This window comes from Nipponia nippon, unplaced genomic scaffold, assembly GCF_047370975.1.
Source record: "Nipponia nippon isolate SJK-2023a ecotype South Korea unplaced genomic scaffold, ASM4737097v1 scaffold_2, whole genome shotgun sequence".
Classification (NCBI taxonomy): domain Eukaryota; kingdom Metazoa; phylum Chordata; class Aves; order Pelecaniformes; family Threskiornithidae; genus Nipponia; species Nipponia nippon.
The window spans coordinates 15,633,731-15,649,671 of record NW_028262336.1 but is presented as its reverse complement, the minus strand read 5'-3'; the positions used below and the strand labels follow the sequence as shown (position 1 = coordinate 15,649,671).

The following is a 15,941-nucleotide window of genomic DNA, read 5'->3' as shown; positions in this document are numbered from 1 at the left end:
CTCAGTAGGAACTTTTTTAAAGCTGTCTAAATCTTGAGTCTTGTCATACAGAAGTAGTGAAGAGAAATACATGTAATGAAATTTTGGGGAAAAACCAACTCATGCTGGAAGGTGCAGTAGAACCTTAATAACTTTTTGAATTTTAGAAACTTCTGTTTTGGTGTAGATTTTTCACTTCAGAATTTTTACTCATTGTGGGTGGAGAGTATCTGTAGCACTGAAGAATAAAATAGCATGTGAATTTTGCCAACAGCTGAAGTTTGTTCTTCAGAGAGGGAATAAAATGTTGCATCACTTGACATTCCACTGTCTTGCATGCTATTCTTGTTCTAAGCCAGGATGGAAAAAATTAAAGTCTGTAATTTTACATTTGGGATAATGTTGATGTCTGTTCCAAACTTATGGAGAGTGTGTTTGAGTGCCTAATTATTATTTTATAGTCCTTTTTAATAGCCCATTTCAGTGTTTGGAGATGGACTTTCAGTAGTGTTCTCTTTGTCTGCAATTTATAGACGATCTGCTGTTGCCCGCATTCAGGAGCTCTTCAGAAGGAGGAAAGAAAGAAAAGAAATGGAAGAACTGGAAACGTTGAATATTAGACGTCCTTTAATAAAGATGGTTTATAAAGGTCATCGGAACTCCCGAACAATGGTACAAAGTCTTTGTCTGTTTTGGGAACTGTAGAGATTTTTATGGACGGAATCAATGTAACTGCCACATTGATATGCTTGCCAAAAAGGATATTGTAATGTATTGTAAGCACTGTTTCTTGTATATTCAGTTGGAAGCCATGTAATTTGCTCTCAATGAAAATTAAAATTAGTGTGACTCATGTGTCACCATGTTAGGCATTTAAGTTTTCTTGAGTTTAAGACTCTCTCCCCTTAACTTCCTTTGAAATCTTGGGTATTTCTCTTAACTTCATTTTGTTTGTCAGCTTAAGTGGTATAAAGTGTGCCTACCTTCAAAATTATGATTTAATCCTCGCTTTCCCTTCCAAGCTCTTTCAAGGTAAAGATTAAAAAATAATTTTGAACAGCTTGGAAGGGAAAACGAGGATGAAATCATTATTTTGAAGAGCTTTGACATCTCTGAATTAAAAAAAGGAAATAGTGCTAGTTATTGAATCGTAATCTAACTACTAGATACTCTGTCTTTTTCATACAAAATCTTGTATTTTATGAAAAATGCAGTTACTGTGTTTGTAAAGCAGTGGTGCATGAGAAACAAATGCTGTTTTCCTTGCTATTTCTTTTTTTGCTTTTTACAGTATTTTGAAGATGTAAAGTTCTGAGTACTAGGTGGTATTTTGTAGGAGTAGCATGTGTATTATTTTGCAGATGATCTGAGGAGCAGTCCCTCTACCTCCAAAAGCAATTTTCTAGAGTTTGTGTGATTGGCTTTGATTACCCTTGGGGAAAATGCTTCAGTAAATGCACATTTCAGTCTACATAAGCAACAAGGTTTAGAATAAACAAGGAGTTTGCACTGTATTTCAGAAATTAATTGTAATTGCTCAAAACCCCATTAGTTTAACAGTCATAGCATCCAGCACTTTGTAGTTAGGTGATATTAAAACTGAGCTTGCCTAAGTGATCTTAATTCAGTCTCCATCTGCGTATGTCTTATTATACAGATTATTTCAAGATTTTGTTGTTTGATTTCTTTGGGATGTGGGTTGACGGTTTTGCTTTTGTTTCACATGAGCACCTATGATGAGGAATGCACACAATGGAAGATGATGTCATTTTTCCTGTTTGCTTCTATGGTGGCAAACTTCATTTTAATTATTTTTTTGATTGGTACCCTCTTTCCTGCAAGGTGAGGGCTGATGGTATTTCCCTTTTAAATTTGCGAAGGAGACAGCTTAGAGAGGTCTTGTTTCCTACACACCTGAGCAGCCCAGGGATAAAGTTGTCTTGTCAATGACATGAACATGAAATATTTTAATACGTGTGTGTGTGTGTGTATATATATATATATATATATATATAAAAGGAGAGTGAATTAAGGTTATGCAGGCAAATTGAATAATTACTTTTGAGAACTTAATTTGGCAATCTTACAATTTTTTTTATAAGCATATTTTAAGTGTGATTCTCATATTGTCAGAAAGCAAAAGATAAGTAGCATTATATTGATGTTTGCTTGCACCCTTGGCAGGGTTAGAACATTTTTAGGTCCAGCACAAAGATCCTTGCCATGTAACCGCTCGAATGTCGTTAGAGTACTGGGTGTTACCTTTTTTTTTTTTTTTTGTGAAACAGACCTGAAAGTATGGCATCAGGGGGGAGATGGTAGTGGAATGATGGCGGTGGGATTTCTTGTTTCTCTAGCTCTTGGAGGAAAAAATGCTTGTGAGCCCCAAATCCCTTTCTTTTTCTTCAAAATTTGCCTTTTGCCATGTGCCTTCAGTTCTGTGTCTCTCCTGTCTTTTCCTCACTATTGTTCCTTCCAGTCCTAGTCTTGTCTCCTTTCTTATATATGCCATTCTTCCTCTATTCCACTCACCCCAAGTCTCGAGTCCCCCTTTTAAAATATTGACTTTAAAGATTGAAACTTTTCTTCACTAGAGCATCTGTGTGTACCTAATAAATGGGATAAGTTGTGTATGCGCACAGTAGAATTGAGCATGTATATGACTTTGAAAACAAAATTTTTAAATGCGAATTTCAATTCTGTTAATTTTATGTGGTGCTAAAATTAGGTTTTATGAATATTAGCAATTGGCAGTTACGTAAGAGAATACAAAGAAAGCAGGAAGAAGTCATAACTGAGAATCAAAATATAAAGTTATTTATTATTGGAGATAATTCAGATGTACTTCTAACATGATAATGAAAAATATATATTAAGAGGAGCTATAAGACAAAAGCTGCCAAAAGATGAATATATTGGAAACATGTCTTCCACTACAGAATCCAGGAATGCAGTTTCTCTGGCTTATTTTTAGACATCAGGATGACTATTGCACTGACTGCAATCCTTGGTACATATTCTATAGACAAAGATCTAGCAAGCCTGAAATTTAAAACTAGACATACTCTTGCTGGAAGTAAAGTACACATTTTTAACAGTGGTAAGGGTTCAGGTTATTAATATGATTCTTTATCATGGTGGTTTTTAAATCAAGATAGCTAGGGCAAGCACAGAGCAAGACAATGTCTGTCCTTTTCTCCAATGTGTTTTCTGAGAAAACTATGCAAAAAGAAAGATAAGGATGCAGGCACTGTCCTCTTTAGAGCTTTATTATGATGTGCTACTTGGAAAATAATGCCATAGTAGGATTCTGTGTAAATGGTCTCAAACTCAAAATTCTGTCCCTTATGCTGGAGATATTCTTAAATAGCAAAAATTAGGAAATTATTTTATGCTAAACTTCAAGCATTGGTCATCATCTGTGTGAACTCTGAAAGCTTCTGCGTAGGAAACTTCTGCTTACATAGGGATCTCTCTTGCCCAGTGTATGTCAATTTAGAGTTTGTAAGAGGTACTGGTAACTGTTTAAAGTGTAATCTTGTGTGTAGGATTACATTTTTAGCTTCCAGACTCTTTTCTCCACCACAGACATCGAACTGTTGTGGACCTTTCAGCTCACATCTTGTGAATGAGTTGTGACTGTTCTTGAAGCAATGTCTCCCTCTGCCACCCCATCTAACCTCTCACCCTATAGATGATGTAGGACAGCAGTGGAGAAAGATACTGCTGCCTAGCCTGTTCCTATTTTAAAAAGTTTAACAATCATTATTTTGATGTCCTACTCTGAGTAAAATCAGAAGTGATTTCTGAAGAAGATTCTAATCATTAGTGAAGGAAGTGACCCATTCTTGTTTGCTCAGGCGAATTGGCTTCATTTGGGTAACATCTTTTTAGGAAGGGAGGGCAAGAGAGGCCTTGGCATGGAAAGGTTATTCTACATCTAACAAACCTAATAGTTGCTTCTTGAAAAAAATACTCTAGAGTGGCTTTTTTGGCTCAGAAATTGAATAAGCCACATTCTTTCAGGCTGTAATCATAAGGGAATCTTGAACGTGACAGGTGTAGAGGAATATCAACATTATATTTCAAGGAAATGGATATCTGATATTACTGCCACTTTTTCCTGGCCTGCAATTTCTCTGTCATTTCCATGATCATTTTCATTGTAATGCTACTCTGTTTCATAGGACAGACTGCTTCAGCTGCCTTCAGTTCCAAAACTCATGAGACTGCAGATCTGTGAAACACTCAAGGAGCCTGGGTTTCCCCACTGAATTAGTAAATACACAATTAATAAATAATACAGTATTTACTACACAAGTAATTATTTATAAATAAATCATGTTTAAGAAATTAAAATATTGTAGTCTAATATAAATAATAAATACATGAATCCATACAAAAATATAACTAACATGTATAAATGATTGTCAGATAATACATTACTCTTATAATCCTATGGCACTACCATATTTTGGAGAGAGGGATGGGAACAAAGAGGAGAAAAAAGTTCAGATTAATCTACTCGCTTCTCTCCCAAAGGCTCTTTCAAGTCAAGTACAGGTCAAGCTAGCTATCTTGTCACTGACTGTATCTGTTATTTTCTTTAATTCTCAGAATCGGGGACAAGACGGTCTAGTCATTTTGAGGGGAGAGATGGTCACTTTGTTAGAAAAGTGTTCCTACTCATTTGCTAACAATGCTATCCAGAACAATGATGCTGATGAGCCATGAATACTTACGGAGCTTAAGGCATTTATATACCTACTGAATTACAGCACTTCACAGAAGGAAAGGGAAATAGATGATGTAATAAACCGTTATATAGTATATTAGCCTAAAGCATGAGCATCCTGTTCCCTAAACCCTGCCTTTTCCTTTTCCCCAGAGAATATTGTTCCTCTCTTCGTCGCATGGAGAGAAGGAGCAGAGGCTGTGCATGGATGGCAGGGGAAGAAAGGCAGAACGTGACAGGAAGCCTTTGCCGTCTGTGCTGAGGCCCCTGCTCCAAAGGCAGCCTTCCCTCAGCCTCCCTTAGCGCTGGCGGAGCTTCCTGGAGAAGCTGCCGGAAGGGAACGGCCCAAGCGCACGCCGTCTGCGTCGCTTCACGGGCTGTGAGGCACTGCAACAACCTATACAGTTGTGGTGAGAGGTGGCTGGTTTTCTGGGCGCCTTCTCAAGGACCTTGGATCTTTCTGCAATACCCTCCAGTCACTTTGGAAAGTGGCAAATCCGCTGTCATCTTGTTTATTTCCAAACTGCTCAGTCTACCCCAACTCGTCTCCTTTTTTCTGTTGGCAGCCACTTTGCTCTGGAGATCTTTAACCTTCTGTATTTTCTTTTTTTTTTTGACAATTTTTCTTTACACGTTTCCTTTAAATTTCCTTAAATGTTGTTTCTGCATTTGCAGAGTTCTTACTTCAGAGGCAGTGTTACTGCAGAAATGGGAGTATACTCTTTGATGTGCTTTCCAAGCTAGTCTTATAAAGTAATTGTTATTTTTGTTTTTACTGCAGATAAAGGAAGCCAATTTTTGGGGATCTAACTTTGTCATGAGTGGTTCAGACTGTGGCCATATTTTTATATGGGATCGACATACTGCTGAACATCTCATGCTGCTGGAAGCTGATAATCATGTGGTGAACTGTCTTCAGCCTCATCCATTTGACCCAAGTAAGATGATCATTTTTCACAGTCTGCATGTTCAGGTTATCTGTAGTAAAGCATTTTAAAGCTCAGTCTTAAATTCTTTCCTCAACAGATCATTGTAATGATTAATGAACTGTTGTTCATTTTTTTCCCATGCAAATTAGATAATACTACTTTTAATTTTGTCTTATACTAATGACCTTAGGCCCTTAAAACCCCCTTTAGTCAATAACATCTTGGAATGAAAACGTCACTGACATAGTATTTATAGAAAGTTAGGATGTAGTAAGAAGAACCTCCATTTCTTGCTCCCCTCAATACATTAAATGTTTTCCATGACACTAATGAGGGGAATACAGGGTGACTGAAATGCCAGGAACACTTTGGGAGTTGATATTGGAATCTGGTCTCTATTTGGCTCTGTTAAAAAAATTGAGTGAAGTGGGTGTCTGAGTCTCACTGGTTCTGTGAGATCAGAAGAATGAATAAAATTCATAGAAATTCTATTCATTTATATTTAGGGGAAAATATTTATAGAAAAGATGGACCAAAGTAGTAGAAGGAATCATATGTCGTCTGACATGTAGATGGAAAATCTGAACCATTCTGCAGCTTCTGACACAGTCAAATAAAGTATTCATGTTATTTCTTTTTTCATAGCTTATATGGCTGCAGAGTAACAGTCAGCTGTAAATAAACAAGCAAATAAAGTTATAATAATACTAGAAGAAGCTAGGTTTTTTTCAGACAGTTTGTGGAAACGTGGAATACTGCCCTACGTTGGATCAGCCTTGAACTTACAATGCTTAATTGGAATTGTGTTCCTGTACGTGTTTGGAGTGTGTGGCTAGGTTGGACACTGCCCTTGGAAGCACCTTTCAAAAATGCCCTATAGCTTTACTGATTTCTTGATGGAGTGCGACTGTCTCCCTGTCACACACTGAAAATGTAACGAAGAGGTCATCCTCCTTGTAGGGCAGTTAATCTTGCACAGATCTTTCTATGGAATTTTTATTCCTGTAGTGGTTTTGTGCAGTGATCTAGAGCATGTTCTGCAACTTTGTTTTCCATATTTTAACAAGCGTTTATAAGAACATCCATTGCTTCTTTATATTTGAATATCAAATAAATTTATATGAAATACACTGAAATTATCAAATGTCAAAATACGTTTGAAATTATCTTGCTTCTGTCTTTGCATCTGGGACTACAAATCCTAAGGCTTTGTTATTAATGCATATACTTATCAGGCTGTCAGCAGAAATACATTAGTAGAGGCTGGGTTTGTTCTTACTTTCTGCTCCTATCTTATGTATATCCTGGTGCACTTTTTTTATTTAAAAAAGTAGGCTCTTGATGTTTGTATGTGTTTTCTTTGTATGTTTTTATGTGTATATTCAAAAATGTACAATCTATAGCTCAGATCTTGTATGGAGACTTAGTAATTACATAGCTGTATGTTCAGCATGCGAATTGACATTTGCAAATAAATGCTTTAAGCGAAGTATTTTTCTTCAACTCCATTTAAGTGCAGAAAATACTGGCAAAGACATAACACATTTAATTTAGAATTACTATTACTTCTAGTTCTGGCCTCTTCGGGTATTGATTATGATATAAAGATTTGGTCACCATTGGAAGAATCCAAGATTTTTAACAGAAAACTTGCAGATGAGGTAAGAACCTTTCCTCCTTTTTCATGGTAATGTTGCATCTTCCAATTCTATAAAAGCATTTGGTGCAAATTACTGATATTGAATTAGCAGGGTTATTTAATGTTCAACAAATGAGCTACAAATAAAAAGCTGCCCTTTATAATAGCTAACTTTCATATCATTGGCAGCACACAGAGGCACTTTGTATTTCATTAACTCTCCTAGAAATTACATGATATGGTATTATGTACATGAAAGAAGTTGGAAAACGTATGGACAGTCAGATATAAAAGGAAAGGGGCAGGAATTAGAAACGAAGGTCGTGGTTGTCCTTACACAAATAAATTAACTGAAGGAAATAAAATGATATACAGAAGAACAGGGAGTGCAAAAATCAATCCTGTTAAATATTCTGTGGCATAAAAGGGAGTTAAGGTTAAGATTGCAAATTGGGAACTTCATGGAATAACGCAAACATTGAAGGCCAATCAGTTACAAAAGTCTGTACGTAGAGTTCTGTAACACGTTGTTTTCATACCTCCAAAGCAATAACAACGTATAGCAACTGGCCTATGATGGTCATATAGTTGACTGCTGAATAATCATATTTTACTGATTTACATTAAAATGTATTAAAATGTGAGATGTTCTTCTGGAAGTAATATATTAGGGCAGATTTGGTTGTGGGGTGGTTCGTTTTTTTTTTTGTGCAAACTCTTGGGGAGCAGGGATATAGTAGACTGGTGGGGTTTTTGTTTTGTTTTTAAATTATTATTTCTCAATATTAGTGCTACATATATGTAAAACAAACAGAAACCCACAACCCTTAGCCACCCTCCTCCCCATTCCCCTAAACACCCCCAAACTACCCACTTGTGATTTTTGAACCTTTCCCATTACTTTAGCAGAAGTAGCACTGGGTGAAGTGACACTTCTGTGTATATTGTATGATAATTTTAATCTAGGATGTGTTTTGGAGCCTTCAGGGTTTAGAAATGCGGCTAAATAGAAATGTGTGTTAAAAGTAATTATTGTGCTGATACTTTTGTCACTTAATTTTAAATAATAACAAATTATTTAGAGATTCAATTATTTTTTCTTTAATAAAAAAATGTAGAACTTACAGAAAATTTGACCGCAGTATGGTTTGTAATTTCACATGGTTTTTTGGGTTTGTTTTTTAATTTAATCCCCATATTGAAATACCTATGTAGAGGATAGGACAGGTTTATAGCAATAAAACAGTTTTCACCGTATTAAGTTTGACTAGAGTAAATGTCCAAGAGACGTGAACTGAATTTTCCATAGAAGGGAAGGTCTAGGGAGGAAGCACTGTGTTTGGGGAAAGTTCAGTATGGATACACAACTGTATTTACAATTAAGAGAGGCCATGACCTTAGTGAATAGAAGAAGATAGCGGGGATGGGAACAAATCTCTGAAGAGAAAAAAAGCATCAGAGGCGGGCTGTCAAAAGGGTGTTGCTGATGATGCACTAGAGAAATAGCAGGTGAAAGAGTAAAAGTGGCAGCCTGCTGTCTTCTCAGTTTGCTTCATTTAGGGAGTGATCAGCTGTGCAGAGTTCCTGGTAAACAGATGAGAATGAGAGAAGAGAGGCGCTTTGATTTGGCTAGGAGAAGGCCACTGCAGGCATTTGCAAGAACATGTTCCTCAGAAGAGGAACAGACCCGAGAAGGAGTCCCGGGGAGAAAGAGGAGTGCGTTATTTTCCTGCCTTACAGCAGCTGATCTGGGAGGAAGGACTGAATAAGGGTCAGAACTTATCTCCACCTAAAGAAATTTTTATGCTTAGTGATAATGAAAGAACGTAGTCTGAAAGCTGAGAGACAAGCTAAGGTGTGGAATTGGAACTTAAGGGCAAAGCAAGAAGGATGGCAAGGAACTACCACGCAGAAGGAAGGAGGCAAAAGAGCTAAAAGTATTCATTAGTGATTTTTTTTCCCTTGAAACTAAGACAGTCAGAGCTGGCTCTTTCAAGTCATTTAGAGGCAAGCTATAGATCTGTTTAGAAAGAATTATGGAGCTGAAGAATGTTCCTGAACTGGGATAGAGTAATTGCTTGTGTTCCTTGGATTGTCTCCAAAAGTTTCAAGCAGCATGAAGGTAGGAGTTTAGGGTAACCTCATCGCTTTTCCTTCCCACATTCTTGGCCAGCACTGGTGCTAGCACTTTGTTCTCTACAACAGTTGCCATCTGAAACAGCACTTTCTGTCATCATTCCTCCTTACTTTGTGCAAGATCTCATTTCCAGAAGTTTTTCTCAGTTGCTCATCTTAATATCTACCATGTATGTGGACGATGGAATGATGATCTCACTAGGATGTTGTTTAGGTAGACAATTATATATCTGGAGGCAGAGTCCACTGTCTGACTTTTCTTACCACATGCAACTGGTATAACTGTATTCAATGGTAATTATTAAAATATTGTTCCCTTATTGTAATTTTGCACACTGTAAATGCCTTTTGCATAGGAACTTTGTATCTGCAAACCAATATTGATGCAGTACAATTTTGTGTTTATTTTCGATGCTTTTTTTTTTCCCCCCTTTCCTGCCTCCAGGTTATAACACGTAATGAATTAATGCTGGAAGAGACCAGAAACACTATTACGGTTCCAGCTTCTTTTATGTTACGAATGTTGGCTTCGTTGAATCATATAAGAGCAGGTGAGAGACTTCTGAAGAGCTTGTCCGTCACATTTGTCTATGAAATAGCAGATGGATTGGGGAACCATCAAGATCTTCAGCTGTCTGTGGCTACACTTGGGGTTGGTTGAGAAGATTCAAGGGTTGTTTAAGGGTCTTTTAATAGAAGTACTTAGGAATTGCTTTTTTAGTGTGAGACTTGCAACATTTTTGCAGCTGTTATTTTTTTACCTCAAAACAAAGAGCAAGAGCAAAATATATTTTTAGATGTTACCATACTATCCATCCCGAAATGGTTTATACATAATGTAGTACTAATTAGATGTTGAAAAATACTCCCTTTTCTAAGGAATGGTCTTTAAGGTGAGTGCTATGTGATGGAGAACTATTGGGGATGACTGGAATGAGTCATGAGATAAACTGGTTATCATTGCGGGCTTGGAATTGTCTGGGGACAGAGGAGGGTGTGAAGGTAGAGGACTGCGGGAGATATCAGTGAGGCTGCTGGCAGCTGTTCCTGGGGCAGCAGGTACTAGGGTGTCCCTTCAGTGAAGGAGCAGTTCCCTAGGGACTGAAACTGGTGATAAGAGGGGTTGCATCGGAAATTGTTGTTGGGAACTGGTGTTCCTGGGTGTTAGTGCTGAAGAGGCTGACAGCAGTGGGTTGATACTGAAGATGTAGGACAATGGAGAGATGTCATACTGGGTGGGAAGCAAGGAGACAAAGTTTGGGGAGACTGGTATGGTGTATGGGGTGGAAACCTAACAGAACTGTAGGATGAGGGTGAAAGTGACTGTAGATATTGAATACGGGGGCTCCGGCACTGGCTGAGAAGAGCAGTGGGCTTATAGTGATGAGGAAGGAGGGAAGGTCTGCCTGGCAGCAGCTGCTGCTCCTCTTTCACCTCTCACTGATCTGTGAGAATTAGAGAGCCAGGAGGATGCCACTGTATCCAGCCCAGTGGTGTGCCTCACCACTGCTGTAAATGAATATAGTAGTTTGTTTTTTTTCTTCATTGTTACGATTTCTTTGGAGTAAAATACTCAAAGAACTGCCCAACACTTAAGTTACAATGGTTTCAGCAAAAAACTGTGTTATGGCTGGGTGGAGTATTTCTTAACCTGACAGTGCATGTTGTTTGAGTGATATGTCTTGAGCCAGTCACGTTGCCTCACACGTTTCTGGATTTGCCTTTCTCTAAACTTTTACATCAGAAGGTACTTTTTCTGATGTATACAGTGACAGATAGCAATTCCCCAGTTTTCTGGAGTATACGAATTTCTAACTGCGGCTATTCTAGTTTTAGCTCCCCAGAACGGTGTTTCAATCCCTTGCATTCACCATTTCTTTTTAATATTATGCTTGCATTCATCTTCCCTGTGCTGACAACCAGTCAGCAGCTGCAAGGTTTCTCCTTTTGTACACAAATTTTGCTTTTATGCCTGGCAATCCTTTAGGGCTTTTCTCCTCTTCTCCTTTCTTGTGGTAACATTTCTACCCAATCTCTGCTGTCAGTCCATATGAACTTTCTTCTGCTCTGTAACCCACGGCCACTGTTGTGTAATAGCCCCAGGAGATAGCACGCTGTAGATATTTACCCAAACCTCAAAACTTCAAAGGTTCTCTTTACGAAATCTCTATGTCTTACAGATCGATTGGAAGGTGACAGATCAGAAGGATCTGGCCAGGAAAATGAAAACGAAGATGAAGAGTAACCGGCAGTTGTGTGCAAGCACCTAGACGTTAATGGAATTTGTATAAGACATTAATTATATTTTTCCTTACAGAGCTTTAGTGCAATTCTAAGGTATTGCTTTTGGATAACCTAACCTTTTGTTTTTGAATGACTGTGTGCATGACTTTGGGAGAGTGTGCAAGTAAAATAAGCAAAAATGTTTTTAAAATGTTTTGCCATGTATGAGGGGTGCTAGAAGACGCAAAGTGCAATATTTTCCTTAACCTGCAAATGTGGGAGCTTGGATCAATGTTTTAAAGTAACTTTCATTATAGTAAAAACGTTGGTTCAAATAAATTTCTATACCTGCTGTTTGCATGTTTGTTGCTTTCTAATTAAAATATTTGGTTGTTTTAAGTAGTTTTTGTGTTTTTTCTTTGTGCAACCATTGATTTTTTTGCCTGGTAGCTATAACCCTATTACTGCCTTCATTTGTATTCTTTCTTACAGCATTTGTGAAGTGACAAATACAATTATTTCTTACAGTCAGCACCGGGATTCTCTGTGACGTTGAGACCCCATGCCTCTCGGTTCTTGCATTTCCACGGGCATAACCCCTCCACACATAGGCAAAATTGTCTCTCCATCGGTCTTACTATAGTGCCACTTCACATTCTCCATGCTTGAATCTGTAGTGCTGGTGAAATAGTTGGTTCCACTAATAGGTCCATGAGGATGCGTTCTTTGCAACAACAGATATATCTTAATTTCCCTTTGATTTAGAAGAGAAAATGTAGTGCAAAGGAACGTGAATTTGAACATTCCTGTGCGTTGCTTCCTAGGAGTAATTATTTGGGAAGGAGGGCGGTTCAGTCCGTGTAACAGGCTCTGCCCGTTCTCCCCACGTTTTTGGATGGCAATGGGGAAGAGGAGGTGAAGGAGGGAAAGCGGAGCAGGGAAGAGAGAGGCTTTGCTCAACGGCCGTTCTTGCCAAGGATGGCAGACGCTGAGAGGCTCCATCGGGAATTACAGAATGCCGGGAAGAATTCTAAACCAGGTGGATGAGGGTACTGGAGGCCTCATTACCCTGTTATCATTAAAATATACATTCACCACACAGTCTTCACAAACTTGGCTTACATCAACAAAAAGAATTCCCCACAGCAAATGAAAAATAACGTTATCACAGCATTTTGATGTCCTAGTTCACAATGCAGGCAGGCTAAAAGGACTTGGGGAAGGGATATAAATCACAGAAACAGAGAGAGATGGGAAAACTAAAACTATTTGAGGAGATGAGAGATTTGTGAGGGAAGAGAAATGGGAATTACATAGAACTCAGCTGGCAGTAACTGAAGATAGTTGGGCAAGGGAAGAATAACTTGAGGGGAGAGGGAAGGTGTGAGGAGATGGATAGGGTGTGGGGGGGTTTTTTGTTTGTTTGTTTAAAAAAGGAGAAGATAGGAAATTATTGAGGAAGAGCAAAGTACAGAAGCTTTGAAAGTGATCCAGTGAAGTGAATTTAGGAACGGAGAAAGTAACTGGGCGGAGGGGAGAAGGTTTTGGAGGCGCTGAGAAAAATGGAGGTCTCGGAACACTGGAGCGTTGTGGAAGATGGGAAACTTCACACCCAGAGGAGGTTGGTGCAGCAGAGGATGGAAATCTGGTAAGCGTTTGAGAATGTATCTACTGTGAACAAGGGAGAGTGAAAGAAGTTAAGGTAAATTGGTTGGTTGTTTTTTTAAGGTATGGAGTGAAAGTAATGGCTGATACGGATATTTGTCTTTTCTGGTGACACAAGGAGAAGGACTAACTGGCCTTTTTGTTGGAGAAGGGAGCAAAACATTAGTTTTTCCTTATGACATAACGTCTTGGGCAAGCATTTGTAGACCAGCAAGAAATGAAAGAATATTTTATGATTTTGTGGTACACCTGATAGGGGAGGGGGGAAACACAGCGGTCTAGAACTATTGAAACCTTGCTGCTCAGCTCATTTATCACATGTAAATTAGCCTTGATTTTTTATAACAGAACAGAGTACTCCTCTCATTAGATTTTAAAGAACTATGCAGTAAATATATCTAGCGTACTTAGTGTATATATGAGTAGGGTTGTCTGCTCTACGTTAGGTGTTAGCAGTAAGAGCGATAAAGCCGTGTTTCTGTGCTGTGTGGCATCTGTTGCAACGGTGGACCTCTTCCACAGCTACGGGTCCTGAGCAGTTCTGTGAATGAAATACACCACCACAATGTTTGATGTAGTTGTTAGGTCCTCTATAGATGATATTTGAGATGTATTTGCTTCCAAAAACAATGACCATGGTGTTTCTACAGAAGCCTGACTCCTTCTATTTAGAAATCAACTTTTGCCTTTTGAAAACAAATTCTTTCTCAAGTAAGTATATGGAGAGGATACCCTTTGTCTTCACTAGAGAGGTTTTACAAATCATCGCTGTGGATGTCTTTGTTTCTAAAAATAAAAAAGCTGCCTCTGCCACTTTTGCTTTAGTCATACCAATTGCCAGCAAAGCGCATACAATATAAAACAAAAGCAACAGTCTTGTAAATGTCTTTTTTTCAGAATTCCCCAATAAGCACATTATTCCCAAAAGGTCTCTTATTTATTCAAAGGCTAAATATTAACTTTAATTCCAGATGCTTAGCTGTGGGTTTACTGATTAAAAGGAGGGTTGAATCTCAATAAGGGCAAAAGTTTAGTATTTGGAAGACTTTTCAAACTTCAGTGAAGCTTTTCAAGCTTTTTCTAAAACTCAGATATCCATAGTGTTTGGGTTTGTTTTTTTTTTTCATAAACATTTAGGTAATGGGCTAAGTCTCAATTCCTAGAACCATGCAGTAATAGGAGCTGTTGGCAGGAGCAGGAGGGGTGCTGGTAAATTTCTAGAGGTTGTAGCAGCAAAAGAAAATTGGAAAATGTTATTCAAATGTGCACAGAAGTTAATAAATAAGTAATAAACCAATCCACAATCCAAAACCTCACGATTTGAGACACAAATCTTAGGATCTGGGTCTGATTTCAGACTGGGGGCTTTGAGGTGGGTGATGCTGCAGGTGCTCCCTCCCTTCATCCTGCGTTTGTCGAAGCACGCGCCCTTGGTGCAGAAACAGCAATCTGGGGATGCGTACCTCACGCTAATTTGTTTACTGCCGTAGTGATGCAATACTTGAGACCATCATTCTTCCTTTCCAGTAAGCCAATGAGAGGAAAAGACCAACAAGCAACAGACCATAATACTCAAGCATCAAATGACCGGTTGACTTAGCTGGCCACTAAAAGACATCCAAAACATTTAGTTCCTAATTACAATAATAACAGCCCAAATTTGACGGAGAGGACGGTGAGTGAGAATATGGGGAGCACCTTCTTTTCCTGCTTTGCGGACTGAAGATCGTCCATCTGCTCGAGCTGGTCCTCCTGTCCTGCAACAGCTTGCTGCCAGTGTTTACATCCTAGGAAGAGCACTTCTCTAGAGTAAGGGTTCAGATGTCACCGAACTCACTTCTACGAAGAATATTTCTTAAGACCATTGCAAAGATCAAAAGCAATTTCTTTGATGTGTTGCTATGATTCCTGGTAAATAATTTGGTGTCTTGAAGCTTGGGCAGATGGTTGCTGCAGGAAGCAATCTCTTGTTTAAATGTCAAAGATGCTGAGCCTGTTCAAACTGCTGTCTGCTTAAGTTCTAGTTCTTCATGCCTTCCCCCACTGGAGGTAGGACAAGGTTCATTAATGCCATCCTGCAGCACCTTTATTGTGACATTTTCTTACCGAAGCAGTAGATAAATGTAGCTTGAATATAGTAAACTATAATTAGTAGACTATCATAGTAGACCATAATAGTAGACTATTGCGTATGTCCTAAGCTCTTTCAGAACATCCCAGAAGAAGATTTTGAGGAAGAAATTGCAGAAGTAAATGTTTAATACAGGTCTCACTGTCCTTGCACAAGAACAATAGCTGTCATTGAAGTGCGTGTGCACTTGTGTGTAAGGGATGGGAGAATGTGCTGAGAGATGCTGCCTTGGAAAGCTGAGTGGTCATGGCTACAAAGTCATTTTTGTATGGAAAGATACCACTGAGCCAGGTTCTCTCTGAGGCTCCGGCCTATTGCAAGGGCCATGCACTAACAACCCCTGGGAATCCTCCCTCCTGCACTGTTTCGTGGGCCAGACCTGACAGCCCTGTTGAAAAACAAGATACCAGTTAGCACCAGTTAGGTCAAAGCCCATATTCCTCCTGGTCCACAGTCACGCCCCTGCAAGAGGCCAACTCTAAAAGCCTTGGCTGAAGCACAGAA

General features: G+C 38.7%; 1 protein-coding gene across 7 annotated transcripts in view; it reads left to right on the top strand.

Annotated features, from left to right (window-relative positions):
* The window catches only part of DCAF6 (DDB1 and CUL4 associated factor 6), a 91,001-nt gene extending 78,958 nt beyond the window's left edge, over positions 1-12,043 (top strand). For all 7 annotated transcript variants that reach the window (XM_087756872.1, XM_087756877.1, XM_087756874.1 and 4 more), the window contains 5 exons: positions 513-651; positions 5,496-5,652; positions 7,216-7,304; positions 9,864-9,969; positions 11,599-12,043. In XM_087756872.1, the coding sequence (XP_087612998.1) occupies positions 513-651; positions 5,496-5,652; positions 7,216-7,304; positions 9,864-9,969; positions 11,599-11,663 (556 nt within the window). In that variant the 3' untranslated portion in view covers positions 11,664-12,043. The remainder of the gene's footprint in view (positions 1-512; positions 652-5,495; positions 5,653-7,215; positions 7,305-9,863; positions 9,970-11,598) is intronic.
* The last annotated feature ends 3,898 nt before the right edge of the window (positions 12,044-15,941 follow it).